The sequence below is a fragment of the Alosa sapidissima genome, chromosome 13, assembly GCF_018492685.1.
Source record: "Alosa sapidissima isolate fAloSap1 chromosome 13, fAloSap1.pri, whole genome shotgun sequence".
In the NCBI taxonomy this organism is placed as follows: domain Eukaryota; kingdom Metazoa; phylum Chordata; class Actinopteri; order Clupeiformes; family Clupeidae; genus Alosa; species Alosa sapidissima.
The window spans coordinates 30,091,605-30,107,393 of NC_055969.1; the positions used below are offsets into that span (position 1 = coordinate 30,091,605).

At 40.5% G+C, this 15,789-nt stretch overlaps 4 protein-coding genes and 5 non-coding genes across 11 annotated transcripts in view; 2 read left to right on the forward strand and 7 right to left on the reverse strand.

Moving 5' to 3' along the window:
• Window positions 1-18: 18 nt before the first annotated feature.
• LOC121680235 (surfeit locus protein 1) lies at window positions 19-2,897 on the forward strand. The gene is made up of 9 exons (XM_042059474.1): window positions 19-192; window positions 404-470; window positions 589-725; window positions 972-1,054; window positions 1,169-1,360; window positions 1,569-1,641; window positions 2,052-2,214; window positions 2,395-2,476; window positions 2,572-2,897. Exons 1-9 carry the CDS (start codon window positions 130-132, stop codon window positions 2,636-2,638), a joined length of 927 nt encoding a protein of 308 aa, XP_041915408.1. The 5' UTR covers window positions 19-129; the 3' UTR covers window positions 2,639-2,897.
• A 965-nt stretch (window positions 2,898-3,862) lies between these two features.
• rpl7a (ribosomal protein L7a) overlaps window positions 3,863-15,789 on the reverse strand; it is a 29,284-nt gene continuing 17,357 nt past the window's right edge. Inside the window, exons 1-8 of one of the 2 annotated variants that reach the window (XM_042060648.1) lie at window positions 7,767-7,788; window positions 6,875-6,995; window positions 6,449-6,598; window positions 5,357-5,497; window positions 4,993-5,072; window positions 4,561-4,691; window positions 4,284-4,353; window positions 3,863-4,021 (exon numbers count right to left, since the gene is read on the reverse strand). In XM_042060648.1, the coding sequence (XP_041916582.1) occupies window positions 3,917-4,021; window positions 4,284-4,353; window positions 4,561-4,691; window positions 4,993-5,072; window positions 5,357-5,497; window positions 6,449-6,598; window positions 6,875-6,995; window positions 7,767-7,769 (801 nt within the window). In that variant the 5' untranslated portion in view covers window positions 7,770-7,788 and the 3' untranslated portion in view covers window positions 3,863-3,916. Of the gene's footprint in view, window positions 4,022-4,283; window positions 4,354-4,560; window positions 4,692-4,992; window positions 5,073-5,356; window positions 5,498-6,448; window positions 6,599-6,874; window positions 6,996-7,766; window positions 7,789-15,789 lie in introns of those variants that run through there. The other variant, XM_042060649.1, reaches the window with a different exon arrangement.
• On the reverse strand, window positions 4,145-4,218 carry LOC121681079. The gene has a single exon (XR_006021955.1). It is a non-coding gene; the product is annotated as a small nucleolar RNA SNORD36 (small nucleolar RNA).
• On the reverse strand, window positions 4,856-4,932 carry LOC121681077. The gene has a single exon (XR_006021953.1). It is a non-coding gene; the product is annotated as a small nucleolar RNA SNORD36 (small nucleolar RNA).
• Window positions 5,214-5,287, reverse strand: LOC121681078. The gene has a single exon (XR_006021954.1). It is a non-coding gene; the product is annotated as a small nucleolar RNA SNORD36 (small nucleolar RNA).
• Window positions 5,903-5,979, reverse strand: LOC121681076. Its single transcript, XR_006021952.1, has one exon. It is a non-coding gene; the product is annotated as a small nucleolar RNA SNORD36 (small nucleolar RNA).
• On the reverse strand, window positions 6,703-6,774 carry LOC121681092. The gene has a single exon (XR_006021968.1). It is a non-coding gene; the product is annotated as a small nucleolar RNA SNORD24 (small nucleolar RNA).
• On the forward strand, window positions 7,794-11,700 carry med22 (mediator complex subunit 22). Of its 2 annotated transcripts, XM_042060650.1 has the most exons (5): window positions 7,794-7,927; window positions 8,301-8,466; window positions 8,561-8,641; window positions 8,761-8,969; window positions 10,754-11,700. In XM_042060650.1, the coding sequence occupies exons 2-5, from the start codon at window positions 8,344-8,346 to the stop codon at window positions 10,941-10,943; spliced, it is 603 nt and encodes a 200-aa protein (XP_041916584.1). In that variant the 5' UTR covers window positions 7,794-7,927; window positions 8,301-8,343; the 3' UTR covers window positions 10,944-11,700. The 2 variants fall into 2 exon arrangements, with proteins under 2 accessions (XP_041916584.1, XP_041916585.1); XM_042060651.1 differs by lacking the exon at window positions 10,754-11,700 and having other exon boundaries at window positions 7,796-7,927; window positions 8,761-10,217.
• Window positions 11,747-15,780, reverse strand: c13h9orf78 (chromosome 13 C9orf78 homolog). The gene is made up of 9 exons (XM_042060647.1): window positions 15,594-15,780; window positions 14,201-14,260; window positions 14,042-14,093; window positions 13,817-13,887; window positions 13,652-13,732; window positions 13,044-13,241; window positions 12,625-12,761; window positions 12,301-12,399; window positions 11,747-12,055 (listed from the first exon to the last, which is right to left on the reverse strand). Exons 1-9 carry the CDS (start codon window positions 15,674-15,676, stop codon window positions 11,964-11,966), a joined length of 873 nt encoding a protein of 290 aa, XP_041916581.1. The 5' UTR covers window positions 15,677-15,780; the 3' UTR covers window positions 11,747-11,963.

A 15,789-nucleotide genomic window follows, 5' to 3' on the forward strand; every position in this document is an offset into this window, starting at 1 on the left:
ACATTTTATATATTCCCCCTCCGCATACGTTAGTTATGTGATTGGGTTATGTAGTCAACCTGTTATGTGAAACATGTCCTGCTACCAGCACTGAACCCTTTTTAATAGTTTGAAATTCTGCAGCTAGCCATGAATAACCTGAAGATCGTACTCGCATTTTCCAATTACACACTGAGGATAATTCAAACTAATGTAAGTAACTTACAGATTTGTGTTGAGTTTCGTTTGCATGATAGTATGACCTATCTGAACTATCCTTACAACTGTGCTACTTTCCTCAACGTTACTTTGTAGTTATTCTGTGGGAACGTATAATTCTATGGGAAATGTGAACCTGGTGATTACATGTTTTTCTGAGGTGAGTGAGATGATGATGATGATACTTAGAGTTATGTTGTTGCAGAATTTCATCATTGTTCCAAAGAGAACATTGTTTTCATCTCGACAAACATGGCCGACTCGTGGAATTGGTAGGTCTTTGTACACCAGGTAGTGTGTTTGTAAAGATAAGTCTAATAGCCCAAGTTTGCATCGCTGGGTACTATTATTAACACTATTAGTACTACTCACAAATGTTCTCATTTCCAGTATTTAGGGGGAAGGTTTTGAATGTGACCCGTCAATCCAGCTCCACTGCTACTCAAGCAGAGAAGGGAGAGGATTCTTTCTTGAAGTGGTTCTTACTTCTGATACCCATCACCACTTTTGGCCTTGGCTCATGGCAGGTATAATCAGTATTTCAACTACTGTTCTATTGGTGCATCGTGTTTGTATCTTGGTGCGGGGTTGGCATATTAATTAAAGGTATGGATGAACACCTTGAGGCAGTTTTTTAGTTTAGTTGGGTGTGGGCTGCCATGGCAGTTATCTGCCTGAGATTTAAAGAGATTTCATGAAAAACTATATGGTCTATGCTACTATCAAATCATAAGTCAGACCGGTGTGATGTAACGTGAACTATGGGTGTGCAGGTGAGGCGCAGACAGTGGAAACTGCAACTCATCGAGGAGCTAAGGAGTTTAACCACAGCTGAGCCAATCCCTCTGCCCACTGAGTGAGTGTCGCAGAACAATTCAAGTATTTTATTCCTATTCAAATCCATAACCTGTAGTCTACTATTTGCCCCAAGGCTGATATCAATATGTTTGTGGTTATACCATTCATGTAGTCCCATGGAGTTAAGAACCCTAGAGTACAGACGTGTGAAAGTGCGAGGGAAATTCGACCATTCCCAGGAGCTCTACATCCTACCCCGGTCTCCTGTTGACCCAGAAAAGGAAGCACGAGAGGCAGGCCAGCTCTCATCTAGCGGGGAGACTGGTGCCAACATCATCACTCCATTCTACTGCACAGACCTGGGGTATGGATGTCATCTTCTAACACTTGACATTAATATTAGCATTGTCATGTTATCCAACTACTTTGGTTTTGTTATTCCCTTTACACATTTCCAAGCAGGATAAACATATTGACCGGGCCTATTGTTGTGCAAACGAATGAATATCACTGTGTTATTAGGTGTACCATTGGTAATTACTGTGATATTTCTGCTTTGTTAAACCTGTCAGGGTCAAAATTCTGGTCAACCGGGGATATGTACCCAAACAGAAGATCAGACCGGAGACCAGAATGAAAGGACAGGTAACATTGACAATGTTGAAATGGCAGTAATTTATTGTGTGTGTACACATTTGTTCTTAGTGTGTGTTCTTTCATAGATTCTGTTGTATTATTTCTGTTAACTTCTGTTAAACAGATTTTGTTTTCTGTCATTGAAATTACTATCATTTTGTTTACTAAGTATTTTTCTCAAGTCTCGGGTCATGATAATAATCAAGATTCCCCAAAATGCTTCACACAATGTTTCTCTGGTTCAGCTCAATATATATTTGTCTGCATGTATAGGTCCTCTAATTTGACAAATATGTTGCACCATAAAGTGTGGAATGTTTTCGTGAATCACATAATTTACATCTTGTAGATCATCTTGTGTTGGACTGATAGTCTGCCCCTCCTGCTGCTATACTTTTGTAATTGTTGCTCTATGTCAGGTGGAGGAGGAAGTGGATGTTGTTGGAGTGGTACGACTGACCGAACAGCGCAAACCATTTATTCCCCATAACAACGTGGAGACAAACCGCTGGTACTTCCGGGACCTGGATGCCATGGCGATGGTCACAGGAGCCGAACCTATCTTCATTGACGCTGACCTAGGCAAGAGATCTTAAGATGATACTTAGTGATTCTGACTTGTTAAAATTAGCATTTAAAGCATAGAGCATACATGTAATGACAAAGTTCGGCTTGGTCTTTTATTATATGGCCAAAGGAGGAAGCGTGTTGAGATATGGCCAATGTCTGAGATTATTCATTTCCCCTACTGTTTATTTATAGCCAGTACAATACCAGGAGGTCCAATTGGCGGGCAAACCCGGGTCACTTTAAGAAATGAACATATGCAGTATGTCGTCACATGGTGAGTTGGTTAATTAGGGTATGTTCCATAACTGCGCTACTGCTTATTCATAGTTTGAAACACTATTGTAACCAATTATGCATGTTCTCTTACAGGTACAGTTTATGTGGAGCAACATCCTACATGTGGTATCTTAAATTCATCAAGCGTGTTGCCTTGTAAATGCAGCACAGGTTTGTGTGGTCGCCTGCTAATGTATGATGTAAAACTTATGTAAATATTGTTTGAAGTGGATATATCTCTTCATTAAAGACTAAGTTAATTATGCATTTTAAGGACAAAATGGACAATGGTTGTAGGTGGGGGTGAAGGTATTGGTCTCACCTCAGGGCACTGAGGTGCACCTTTGCCTTATCCAGGCACTGCAATGAATTGTGATTTAGGCAATAAAGTATGCTGAATAAATGTAGTTATTGTAAAATGCTTTTTTCTTCTTTCCTGTTTTTCTTTAAACCTGAGGTTCTGTAAATGTAAACGGAGGTGGTACATCTGGTGGCTGATGGAAATAACAGAAGCTTCATATCAGTGGCAAATATCTTGTACATACCTGTTAATAGGAATGTCAAACTCAAGCAGTGGGCCAGATTTGTTGGAATGAGGCCTTGTAGGGGCCATCAATGTCAATCATTCTCTGTATGGTCATCAGATTTTTGTTTGATATGCTCCTTTACAACACCCACTGATGAGTAAAGAGGCATACATTTTAAATGTAATTTATATAGAATTATAAAATATCAAATCACTAGCATATCACCCCTTATGGACAACAATGCAGCCTTCAAGAGCATTTCACTGGGGTTATATATATATATATATATATATAGGTTCATTATGTACTGCTGTCAACTTTTCTTGAAAAACCTTACCAACCTTCTGCTAGTCTTTCTAGCAGAAATTATATTGGTGTAGCCATATGCTAACTCAGTGCAGCAAATATTCTCATCTTCTGCATCTTTTCTGAGGATGGTTTGTGGTTTCAGTCTCGTCATTTATTAAGACTGAACTTAGAAACAAGCATGCATTTTACTTTTGACTGAAAGCATAAAAGCCCCAAAAATACTTATCAGAAGTGAAATGACAGGAAGGGAATGGAGAGATGGGGTGAGATCATGAAATGCCTAATGTGCCATAGTGTTCAACCCTTCCTCATAGTTGCATTCCGTTTTACAATTTAAACTTTAGAATTAGTTCATTTTGTCTGAGCGCAGACACTCAAAACGCCAACTGCTGGCAGGTTTTAACTGCTGGAAGCATTAGCTTTAACACAGGAGTCTATAGTTTTCCAAACCTGTGCAAACACCCTGTGGACATTTTCCTGCAAATGTCACATGCATCAATTTAGCCAGAACGCTTTATTGGTCAAACGATGATGCCCAAGTCTCAGAATTTCTTTCAGGATTTTTTATTTTTCTATTAAACACAAGGGGGTTTGCTGAGAGCTCAGCCCAGCTTGGTAGCCAGTTCCTTGGCTTTAGCCTTCTCGATCTTAGCAAAGCGTGCTGTGGACTTGGGACCCAAGATGTTGCCTCCCCAGTGACGACGGATCTGTGGAGCAAGCGCATATACAGATTTTAATTAAAACCCCAATTTTTACGAAAGTGTGCCATACAGGTCAAATTCAGTATGATAAACTAACCCATTTAATGTTCCATAAAGATTAAAATGGTTGTTGCTCAGGGTTAAAAAGCTCAATTTGTTCCACACAGTGGATTCAGGTGAAGAAATTCTTTACATCACTGCACAACCATAACTACGAGTCATTGCTAGTTAAAAATAAAATCAATACTCCAGTGCTGTGAGAACTCACCTCTTCATATCGGTCATTGTAGTTGGTCTTGATGGCTTCTACCAGCTTGCCGAGGGCTCCCTTATCCTCTCTGAAACAAACAAACACCCAAGTCAGTGGTTTAATTTCAAGCATCACCCAGAGGTAACATACAAAGCCTCATCCTAGTTTGTATCGAGTGCACACAAGTATATAAGCCAATATGAAATGACAATAAGCTACTGAAATTGGTCTGTCCCATATAGGAATGGTATTAATTTACACCAAATTTGTCTCCCATTACACAAAAAGTACTCACGGGTTGGTCTGTGTGAATGCAACACAGGTGCAGGTTTTCCTGTGCACCAGTCTGCCTATTCTGGCCTTGCCCTTCACGATGCAGTATGGCACACCCATTTTGCGGCACAGAGCAGGCAGGAACACCACCAGCTACAGAAATCGCAAAAGAAACATCAATAAAACAGTCACATATACACCATTCCAGGAGAATATTTGTTGCATTAGGGTCAAACTGAAAATTACAGTGAGATTTATAATGGTTACCACATACATTTCACAGGCAATAGCTTACACAAATTTGTGGGGGACTGGTTGTTGCTCAGGGTTAAAAAGCTCGTGTTTTTGATCCACATAGAGGATTCAGGTGAAGAAATTCAATGCATCATTGCACACAACCATCTCCACATCACACATGCAGGCCACTTCAATTTGCATTCATACCGGTCCTTACCTCAATGGGGTCCACGTCATGGGCAATGATAACCAGTTGAGCCTTCTTGGTCTCCACCAGTGTGGTGACAGTGTTCACACCTGGTACAACAGAAGACATCAGGAACAGATTGTACCCATTTTTTCTATTCCATGTGGCAGTTTAAGTGTCTTACAACAGAACACATAAATCAAAGCAAATGACTGCAACAGGTTAAAAAGTGCTTTAGCTTTTAAGTGGTTGTTGCTCAGGGTTAAAAAGCTCATTTTATTCCACAAAGTGGATTCAGGTGAAGAAATTCTTTACATCATTGCACAACCATCTACTGCCAGATTACAACATCCATTTGAGCTAGGACCAGCCCCATCTCCAGGTGTGCCTTTACCTGCGCGGAGGACAGGAGGCCTCTTGGTGGGGGTATCGCCCTTGCCAGCAGCCTTCTGTTCAGCACGAGCGAGCAGCCTCTGCTTCTTCTCTTGCTTGGTCTCAGGCCTGTACTTGTGGGCCAGCTTGAAGAGCTGGGTGGCTGTTGAAAACAGTGAGCAAGTAAGGATCCAACATCTTCATAACAAGGACAATTGGCAAACACCATCAACTACTTACCCAATACTGCTTTGGCTTGCGTGGTAAATGGTATGTTACAACAGGTTTCTGTTACTTAACAAATTCTAATAATCTCAGATAACACCCACAAAGGCAGACATGTCAGTCTCGAGTTCGTTTACCCAAATTTCTGAAATTACCATCATAGCTTAAGTTGTTCCTGATTCTCATACGGCAGGATGCTGTATTCACCACATTCAAAGGAACAGTTCTAAGGCGCTCACTCCTGAACCCAAAAGCTGCCACTGAATGACTAAGGAATTCTCTGGTGAAGCATTTCACATTCAATCACAGGCAATAGCCTACACAAATTTGAAGGGGACTGGTTGTTGCTCAGGGTTAAAAAGCTCGTGTTTTTGATCCACATAGAGGATTCAGGTGAAGAAATTCAATACATCATTGCACACAACCATTTTCCCAGTACAGATGCCGACCACTTCAATTTGCATTAAATCAGTATATTTTTGAAATATTTATCTCAGGTGAACTCAAATCCTATCTCTACATTTACAAATGCACACTGTGCATGCTAATGTTACAACAGGTGGTGAATGCTACAAGAAGCCTTCATTACAACAACGCTACATAATTTTTTCCTGTATCCTAGTGTTTCACTGGAAACACCATGTCTGCTGTGCCAAACATGATTTTTAAACCTCCACACACTACCCCAACAAATCTCAAGTAACTGAAGTCCTAGGCAATCGGAGTCAAACGTGTAGCTGATTTAGTGAAGCAATACAATGCAGCAGATGGAATCACAAGACTATTAATTCCACAGTTACATCACACACTAAATGAACACTTACACCCAAAACAGTCACACCAAAGGCGATTTTCTGCTTCAGGAACCCATCCCAAACCCACATCTTACCGGTCTGTCGGTCAAGAGCCTGGGTGAACTGGTTGATTGCAGGGGGAACCTTCAGCCTCTTGTAGAGGATGGAGCGTTGGCGCTGGAGACGCACATAACGGGGCCATTTTGTAAAGCGAGTGAGATCGCGCTTGGGCTGGATGTCCTGACCTGGTTAACAGAATTGGGGAAGAATGACCCACAAATCAGTTATTTTACACAGAAATTTACAATACAAGTAAGTTCATACAATAATTGGTCAAAGGAAAGTTAAGTGCATCAGCGATCTTGGTGGAGATTGTCTGCATTATTGTTAAGAAAGCAAAGTATAGTTTACATCATCTGCACTTGTATTGGAGAGTGGTTTGACAACCATCTATGGAAGTGTGAATGATAGTCTTATTACCATCTCTGGCCTTGTGTAGATGGTTATTCAGATTGACTTACCAATGCCAAAGTTCTTGGGCCTCTTCTCAAAAAGTGGGTTCACCACTTTTTTGACTTCATGCTTCTTGGCCACTGAAGGGGCTGGTGCCACCTTCTTCCCCTTAGCCTTCTTTCCCTTCGGCTGTCAACACATCAAATGAACATGACCCCATCAGCATCACACCAAATTCAGCCAAATATGCCAAAGGGTTTTCTAAGCAGTTCAGAAAAGACCATGATGCCGCATTGCCGGCATTACTGTGGAACGGTGTTACCAAGCTATCAAATTAAGTGTACCATTAGGCTAGCTGAGTAACATTAGCTTGGTACAATTAGACCAACCAGGCAAGTGCAGTGTGACACCAGCTACATTTTCTTCGCGGTCATTGATACGACTTCACACAGGCAACCAAACATCACCAACGATCGGATTGTCAACATAAGTTAAAACATCCACATCCAAGTACGCAAAGCTCACTGCTAGGTTGCTAGCTACCAGGCTACTACAACTCGAGGTTGAGGCCCAGATAGATGTGGTTCTAAATACGTTTTTCTATGCGGTCTTAAAACTATGCAGACAATAGGGCTTGCACAGTTGGGACAATTAACAAAACATCACATTTAAGTCTAGGTTTACAATTCCAACAGGCATGTCCCCAATTGCATGTGCTTAACGTTCACATACAACGTAGCACGAAAGCGCTCCATCACAGTCAGAGGAAAGGCCGACATCTTCATAGACTTTTCATCAATTTTTTCTCATTCTTAACCAAAATACTAACCTGGGTTGATTGTGAACATTGTATTACAATGTTACATGTATCAAATGTACACTAAAAAAGCAGCACTTCGGAGATGTTTAAAGATTTAGAGAAGGTGATGATCCACCATAGCAAAATAAATGTACACTCACCATGTTGGATCAGACAGAAAGGAAGAAGATAGGATTGTGGGTAATTTAAGTACCGCGATGCCTGGTTCTGACGTCATCAATACGTGACGACTTGTTGTTTTGGCTAGCATAAGTGCGAAATAAAGCTTATTCAGAAAAGTGTTCAAGAGATGCGTGTAAAGGTGAGACTGTGGTCAATACATTGTACATCATTTTAGTTACAATGTGCAAATATTCAGCGGTTAAAAGTTAAATGTATAAATCCAGTGGCTTCGTTAGTGTATGTAAGGCAACGTTACATTTGCTATCCTACTAGCCCGTACTTGAGATCACGTTGGTTACGTCAAAGCCGTTTAATAAATGATCTGGTTACGTTAAGTAATCAAACTTAATATTTGCGTTAATGACCATGTTAACTAAATAATATTTTAGACGGTGCACTATCAGGTGTTACACGCGCTAGACCCCATAAACACGGTATCGTAACGCGAAGGGTTTATGTACCTAGTAGATTCATTGTGAATGTGTATTGATAATATTTTGTGTTTGTAACAGTAAAAGAATATTACCGTGTTGTTGTGGTGGTCTGTGAAAAAGTATGGCTACCCAAAGGGTTCTTCCGCAAAGCAAAGAGACGCTTCTACAGAACTACAACAAGAGGTTGAAAGATGACATCAGATCTATTCTGGATAATTTCACAGAAATAGTGAAGACCGCAAAGGTGAGAGTGTTGGTGTTTTATTATGAAGAAAAAAGCAACGTAAGTATGCATGGATTTATAGATCTTAATTCATTTGTTGTTTCTTTCTCTATAGGTTGAGGATGAGACTCAGGTGTCCAGGGCCACGCAGGGGGAGCAAGACCACTACGAGATGCAAGTCAGAGCTGCCAACATTGTAAGAGGCACCTGTAGCCCAATTGCACTTGGCTTATTATACATTCAATGTATTGCTGTGTGATATTGTGTAATTACCGGTATTCATAGTTACCTTGCCCATACTATAATGTGTTATAGGTTCGTGCAGGCGAGTCCTTGATGAAACTTGTGTCAGACCTGAAGCAGTTCTTGATCCTGAATGACTTCCCATCTGTGAATGAGGCGATCAGCCTTCGCAACCAGCAGCTGCGCTCCCTCCAGGAAGAGTGTGACAAGAAGCTCATCTCACTACGCGACGAGATCGCCATAGATCTATACGAGCTCGAGGAAGAGTATTACTCCTCCAGGTACAAATAGGTTTCCCAACGTCCCATCCTCAACCTTGTATTCCCCCGCCCTACTCATCTTCACATACATACACCAATGTGCCTTCTACCGATGCCTTAATTGAATAGATAGCCTCATTCATAAATGCACCATTGAGGATTAAGAAATTTATTTTTGTGTCCCTTCTGACTGTCTACCCAACATTTAATCACCAAGTACCTTAATCATGATCACATTTTGTTTTCTGTTTGGCCACATGTCAAATATATAAGCCCTGTAACTAATTTAAAAGCTTGTGCATTTTGGAATGCGGATACAAGTCTTTTGAGGTTACAGGGCATATTCCAGGAGTTGCTGCTAAGATAAGATATGAATTGAGTTTGTGAAGCATATAAGATTATTGCATATTGTGAAAAATATAAGCCATTTTTGTTCATTCTAATATTGAGATGATCTATGAAGTTCTGGAACTAAAATGCAACTGGTTTTGAAAAGGACTAGGATATTTATTACTCTTGCTGAAATTGTAGGATTATAGTATTTTTATGGCCTCTGAGATTAAGTGTACAGATAGAAACCTAGTGAAGACATTCAAACGTATTTATACGTAAACGTATAAAGCACTGCAGTTGCTTAAGTGCTAGTGATCTACTCTTTGATTAATAAAACATTACTGTAAAAGCAGTATGGAATCTCACAAAAGCCTTAATGCCTTACAATAATTTATTGGTTTTAATAGGACAAATGGCTAAGTGGTGTTCAAAGCATGTGATGCAAAGTCAACAGTAGAGGTTGTTAATGATATTAAAACTGTGTGTGAAATCATTGTAGATCACTTGAGAAATGGTTTAGCTGTCACACAAGGTTACTTTGTCTCTCCCAGTAGTCATGATTCTGAAGGATTAAGATCTTGTCCTCTGTACACAAATGGCATTTTATTCTCATGTTTTGTCATGTTTTAATATGTGCAGTTTTTGTCTTAATCAGTTGTGCCGGTACATCACATTATTGTGCATTAGCAGCAGGTGTGTATGAGGTTTGTGCTAAGATTTTTAAATGTAAGACTCTTCACCCTTAGCAGCAGATCTGTCATGTTAAATACCAGCTGAAATACCAAAAACATGCAGGCTGTTATCATTATTTCTATGTCTTATGAAACAAAACACTGTAGTCCAGTCATCAGAAATATGTTCAAAAAGGCCTCAAATCAGCCTATAGACCCTGTCTGGGTTTTTTTTTAACAGAAATAAAAGAGAGACTAACTTGCACAGTTTTAGTGTCAGTTTCTTTTTTGGTCTTGAAAGAAACAAAAACTTTCTTTCCTGAAGCTTTACTGGGCTTCAAACTGCCTTGCCTGTGCTTCTTTGTACCTGCTGCCAAAATTAAGAAGTAAATGTACTGCACACCTCTTATACACAGGTAAATTCAAAGTACACACAGGACAATTTCACGTAACAAAGTCTAACAAGCATTTTTGTAGCAAGTTTAGGGACAGACTAAACCTAAAATAAGGAATACTGCCTAGTGCTTAATCTGCTTCTCCTTTCTTTCAGTTCTGTCTTTTCCAGCCTTGTCTCTTGGCCTGACACTGTGTGTGTGTATGTGTATGTGTGTGTGAGAGAGCTCTGAATCAATGAGCATCTTGTGTTGTAGTTGTGGAGGTGGAACACTTATGGTACCAATTGTATGCATGTGTGGCTGTGTAGAGAGAAAGTAGTGTGTGTGTGTGCGTGTGAGAGATACAGTATGGGCAAGTGGGCCAGATGTAAGTGTGTAATGTGCATGTGTTTCTGCCTCGGTAAAGCTGTGGACAGTGGGACGGGGTAGAGCTGCCATTGTGCGAGGCGTTTCGCAGGAGGGATAGCTGGGGATTTCCGGACACTTCGTCTGAACCTGGCCACAGCAGCACGGAAGAATCAGAGCGGCCCCCATCCCAGGAAGTAGTCCCGCGCCACCTCAACGGACATGGAGCCATCCCTGGGGATCAGTGCTGATGCCCAGAACAGATCCAGGATCACTGATGGACCAAGCAACAACCAGGACTCAAATACCAAATCCAACAGTTGGATTTGGACTCCGTAGTATGCTGCACATCAAAAGCCTCCACCGTACCATGGCACTCATGAATTTCTGTCTTTCAATGTCATCCCAATAAGAGCTGGAACATAGCCCCTTAAACTGCAGGAATTGTTCTTGTTTATTGTTGTCCCACTAAGTATTTCATTTTTTTGTACTGGCCATTTAGAGAACCTACACTTGTGTTGAATGTATCTACACATCTGAGCATTTGGCAATAGAGCTCAAGCTCTCTTGTCTATGGTGCAACTCAGGGCTGACGTTCTGGTCTGCCTTGGACAGTTCTTTGTGGCATCAGCTTACTTTGTGCTTTGTAAAAACATGCTATGTGCCCGTTGTTCTTTTTTCTTGTTTGCATGATACAAACAGCATGAATTTAACTTTGTTATCCATTCCGTTGTTTTCAGAGGCATTACAGATGGTAGAAAATATGCTGTGGGACAGACAATGTCTGAAAGATGTTTTTTGTAGTAACTAGGAAATGTGAAGAGGTTTGCATTTCACTATAGGTCTGTGTATAGACTGCTGTATTTTTTCCCTTTGGTTTTGAGTTAGTAGTTCCTGTAATTTAGAGTCTTCATTGCTTAACTTTGAACATATAACGGTGCATGCATTAACTAGGACTTCAAAATGAAGTGCACTTTCACATTCAATTAAAACAATTTGGTTCACAGACTTTCTGAACTGTGTACATCAATCAGTTAAGAACATCTGAGTACAATCATTTTTTGGGAGATTTATTCTAAAAGCTAAAATTAAATGAATGTCTGCTGACAAAAATGCTTAAAATACTCTTCTGAAATTAATACCACAAGAACATCCAACAACACCAGATATGGGTTATGGGGCATTGTTCTGAATCATGTGAAAAAGGCTATTTACAACAAGAAACAAGGAAACAAAAACAAGACAAGAAAACATGATTATTGTCCAGCTCATCAGTATCTTCGATTCATCTTTTTAAACTTCTCGTAATGGTAGTCATCTGTTGCTTTCTCATTATTCGGTCTCTTGCGGTGTGGTGGTGACACTGAGTGAGGAAAAGATTCAATCACTTTAGATGTCATACTGTACATGTTGCTTCTAATAAAACAATAATGCCTTTCACTACAGAAAAGATTCATGCTCTGAAAAATATAAAGCTGAAGTGCATATTTAAGTTAGCCTCCAAACATGCGGCTCGATCCTGAAGCGTATGGTTAGCAGCAGCAGATAGCACAGAGGTTATATTGCTGTGTGTTTTAAAATGGGTTTGGTTCCGGGGGTGGGCCTTACTCTCGGGTCCAGGTTTCTCAGTGTCTCCTACGCGCAGGGGTCTGGCTTTGGGTTCCTCTCGATGGCGCCTCTGAGGAGCATTATGATCCTCATGATAGACTGAGAACAAACAAACAAACACATAAAGATCCATCCAAGCTGATGACCATTATATTATAGCCTGATTGTAAAGGCCATTCACATGTGAAAAACCAGTAAAAGACCAGTTAATGCAATTAATTAATTAGTCTGCTGTGGTCCATCAAGATAATATTACTCAAAAGGCCATCATTTATATTTTTTTCCAATCTGCCCACATATTCTCATGCAAGGCGTAACACTCACATCGGTTGTGCTGGACATAATTCACAGCAATGTTTGTAGGAACAAATGATGTCCCATTGTCTTTCTTTTTATTCTTCTGTTCTTGAATAAGCTTTGCTTTGGCCTCTTCTGTAAAGATGATGTTCTTGATCTTTGCACTAATGAGGAAGGGAGAAGTAAAATGGGATTGAAGGTTAATTTTAAGAGAGGTCATAGTTGTGGGGGTTATGGTTTGCATTAGATGATACATCCAATGGGTATTGTGAGGCTACATTGCTACACAAGAGGTTAATGGTGGTTGGCTATGTTGATTGGAGGGCTCTGACCACAATGTACAGGGATAATGCCAATGAGCAATGGATATGTTGGCATCAATGCTGATTTAAGTAGTTCTGATTCTGGTATGGCACTAATGATGATAGTGTTTTAAGTATACTTACTCAATTCCCAAGTCCACCTCTGGGATGCCACTAAGCATTTGATTGGACAACATCTCCTCAGTCTTTTTAGCGGAGTTGACGCGGATGTTCTCTGGGAGCTCATACAGCAGGTCCTCTGGGTTCTTTACTTTGACCTTCTGCTCCTCATCCTCTACCAGTCCTTTCTTCTTCTTCAGCTCTGTCTCAATGTATTTCATCCTGAGGAAGAGAGAACCAGAACAAGGGAGCCAGGAGAGGACACAGCTTCCGTGAGAAAGGAGTCGGTCACAAATGTGTGGCGTGTGTGTGTATAAGTATATATACTCTTGGTCCCGTGAGGGAAATGTGGTCTTTGCATTTATCCCAATCTGTGAATTAGTGAAACACACTCAGCACACAGTGAGGTGAAGCACACACTAATCCAGGCGCAGTGAGCTGCCTGCAACAACAGCGGCGCTCGGGGAGCAGTGAGGGGGTTAGGTGCCTTGCTCAAGGGCACTTCAGCCGTGCCTACTGGTCGGGGGGTCGAACCGGCAACCCTCCGGTTACAAGTCCGAAGCGCTAACCACCATTTATGTGTGAATGTGGGAGAGAGAGAGAGAGATCATTGAATTGGGCAATTAACATACATGTCGGCATCTTCATCTCTTCTGTTCGTCTCTGCAGAAAATGACGTCCCAAGGTTAAGATCATCATTCTCATCTTCAGTCCTGCAATACAAGTTCAAATTAGCCAGTTTTACAAAGTCAAGCACTAGTTGTAGAGCCAACTGCAATTAATCAGAATAGACTTACATGTCCCTATTCCGATCTTTGACTTTCTTCATGTTAACTATGCCTCCTGTCTTCATTTTAAATGGGTCATCCTGAAACAAGGATCAAATCGGTCTAGCCAACATATACCCATGCAGAAACATGCACTGAAGCCATTCAATTATTTGAAAAAATAACTACATTTTAAATTAAAATTACTAAATACCGGTACACCTGTAGGCTAGGCTGCCTATTGCTTATACTTACTTCTATTTCGGCCTCCAGAGGAAGTTTCTCTCCAACAAGAAGAGCGGCAATGCTGTAAAAAGGGGGGGCTTTTCAAGACAATGCCACACACATCTTTATTTTTACAGTACACAACATCTGTACACAAGCCTAGCTTAGACCAGAGGGACAGGCACTTACCTGACACCAGTTTGCCTTTTCCGTAGACTCTGTATTTCTTTAACTTCGTCCAATTTAGATCTAGAACAGAAAACAGTGTTTCCCACTCAATTGAATTCTATTTGTGTGGTAGGTTTGCAGAATTAACTTGAATACAACAGTTTTTAGCAAATTAGCGCAGCGTGGTTATGATGCTAACCAGATTTAACCACAATTTAGTACAACCTGAGGGGTATTTCACAAAACCTAGATAAGGGATTAAGCTGGGATTTTTAGGTTATCTTGGATGAATTTAGCCTTGACTTGGTTTCACAAAAGAGATGGCACATAAGTTACCATGGGGATTTATTCTCTGCACCTAGCCTGGTCCCGACCAGGCTAACAGCCAAGCTAAGTTAATTCCAATGGTAATTATGTCGTCTTATTGGTTCAGCTAGCTGTCATTTACATCAGATCTCCGTGCTAATTTTTAAGGAGCTTTATTCCATTTATAAACTACTTGCTAAATGTATTTGCTCGCAAAACAAAACAGATTGTCTGCCTACTACCATATGGTTATTATTTTAATTGTGATATCCTTATAATTATTAACATAGGCCTAGGTCCTACTCATTGTTTGCTTATTTTATTGATAGACGTTTGATGAATAGCCTACTGTAGTTGATTGGAAGTGGAGGGGCAAGTTTTCGAAGGTATTTTCAACTATAATATTAAGGTATATCATATTATGTGCATATTTGCAGTGGCAAGCGCTTTCTTAATGACGTTGCGTGCCGAGACAAGGAAGCACTCACACGAGGGTGCATACGTAAATTTGCATTCAGTTGGTCTACCACGCCTACTCCTGCTGTTTTACAGAAATAGCCATGATTCCCCATTCCAAAAAGGACAACTTTACTTTATTGTTAGTCTATATCAAAAGCGGTTGTTCACTTTGTGTGCATGACGCTATTTTCCGCGTCTTTTTTATTCCAACCGTGGGCACTTTGGAGCAGAAACGAGAACGTGCACACATCCTGAATTACTTAACACCTGGCTTCACATAGTCGCTCCTACTCATCCTGGATTGGCATTAGTGAAACGAGTTGATGTAGGATGACCAGACAACGCTATGTCAAACCTCGCTTTATCACTTATCTTGGATGTCTTAATTCTGCCTTTGTGAAATACCCCTCTGGAAAATCCTTGTGTGGTGGTCAATGTTGATATTGTGGTGGGCCGCCACAAATAAGTCAATGTATGTATGGGAAACACTGGAAAATAGCCCATTAACATGTTCTATGTGTTGTAATGCACGTATTTTATTTATATATCACTATCAAACACAGTCACAACATGTTGTTTTCTTCCTATTTGACTTAGCTAATTTTAGGTAACAAAAATAAAGCTAGGCTAACGTTATTGTTTTTCTGACCTCACTTCGGTAGTTATCGCTTCATCTTCTTCTTCGTCTGATGAGTCAGCCCTCCTTCTTCTAAAATTTTTACCAGATGGCATGGTTTAGAGTCGAGTCTTCCCCTTATTAAACACAAATTTACTGATCGTTTCGTCTTGAATCCGACACAGCAGTTCTAGATTTGTCTGGCAACGCCACGAATTTTACGGAGGAC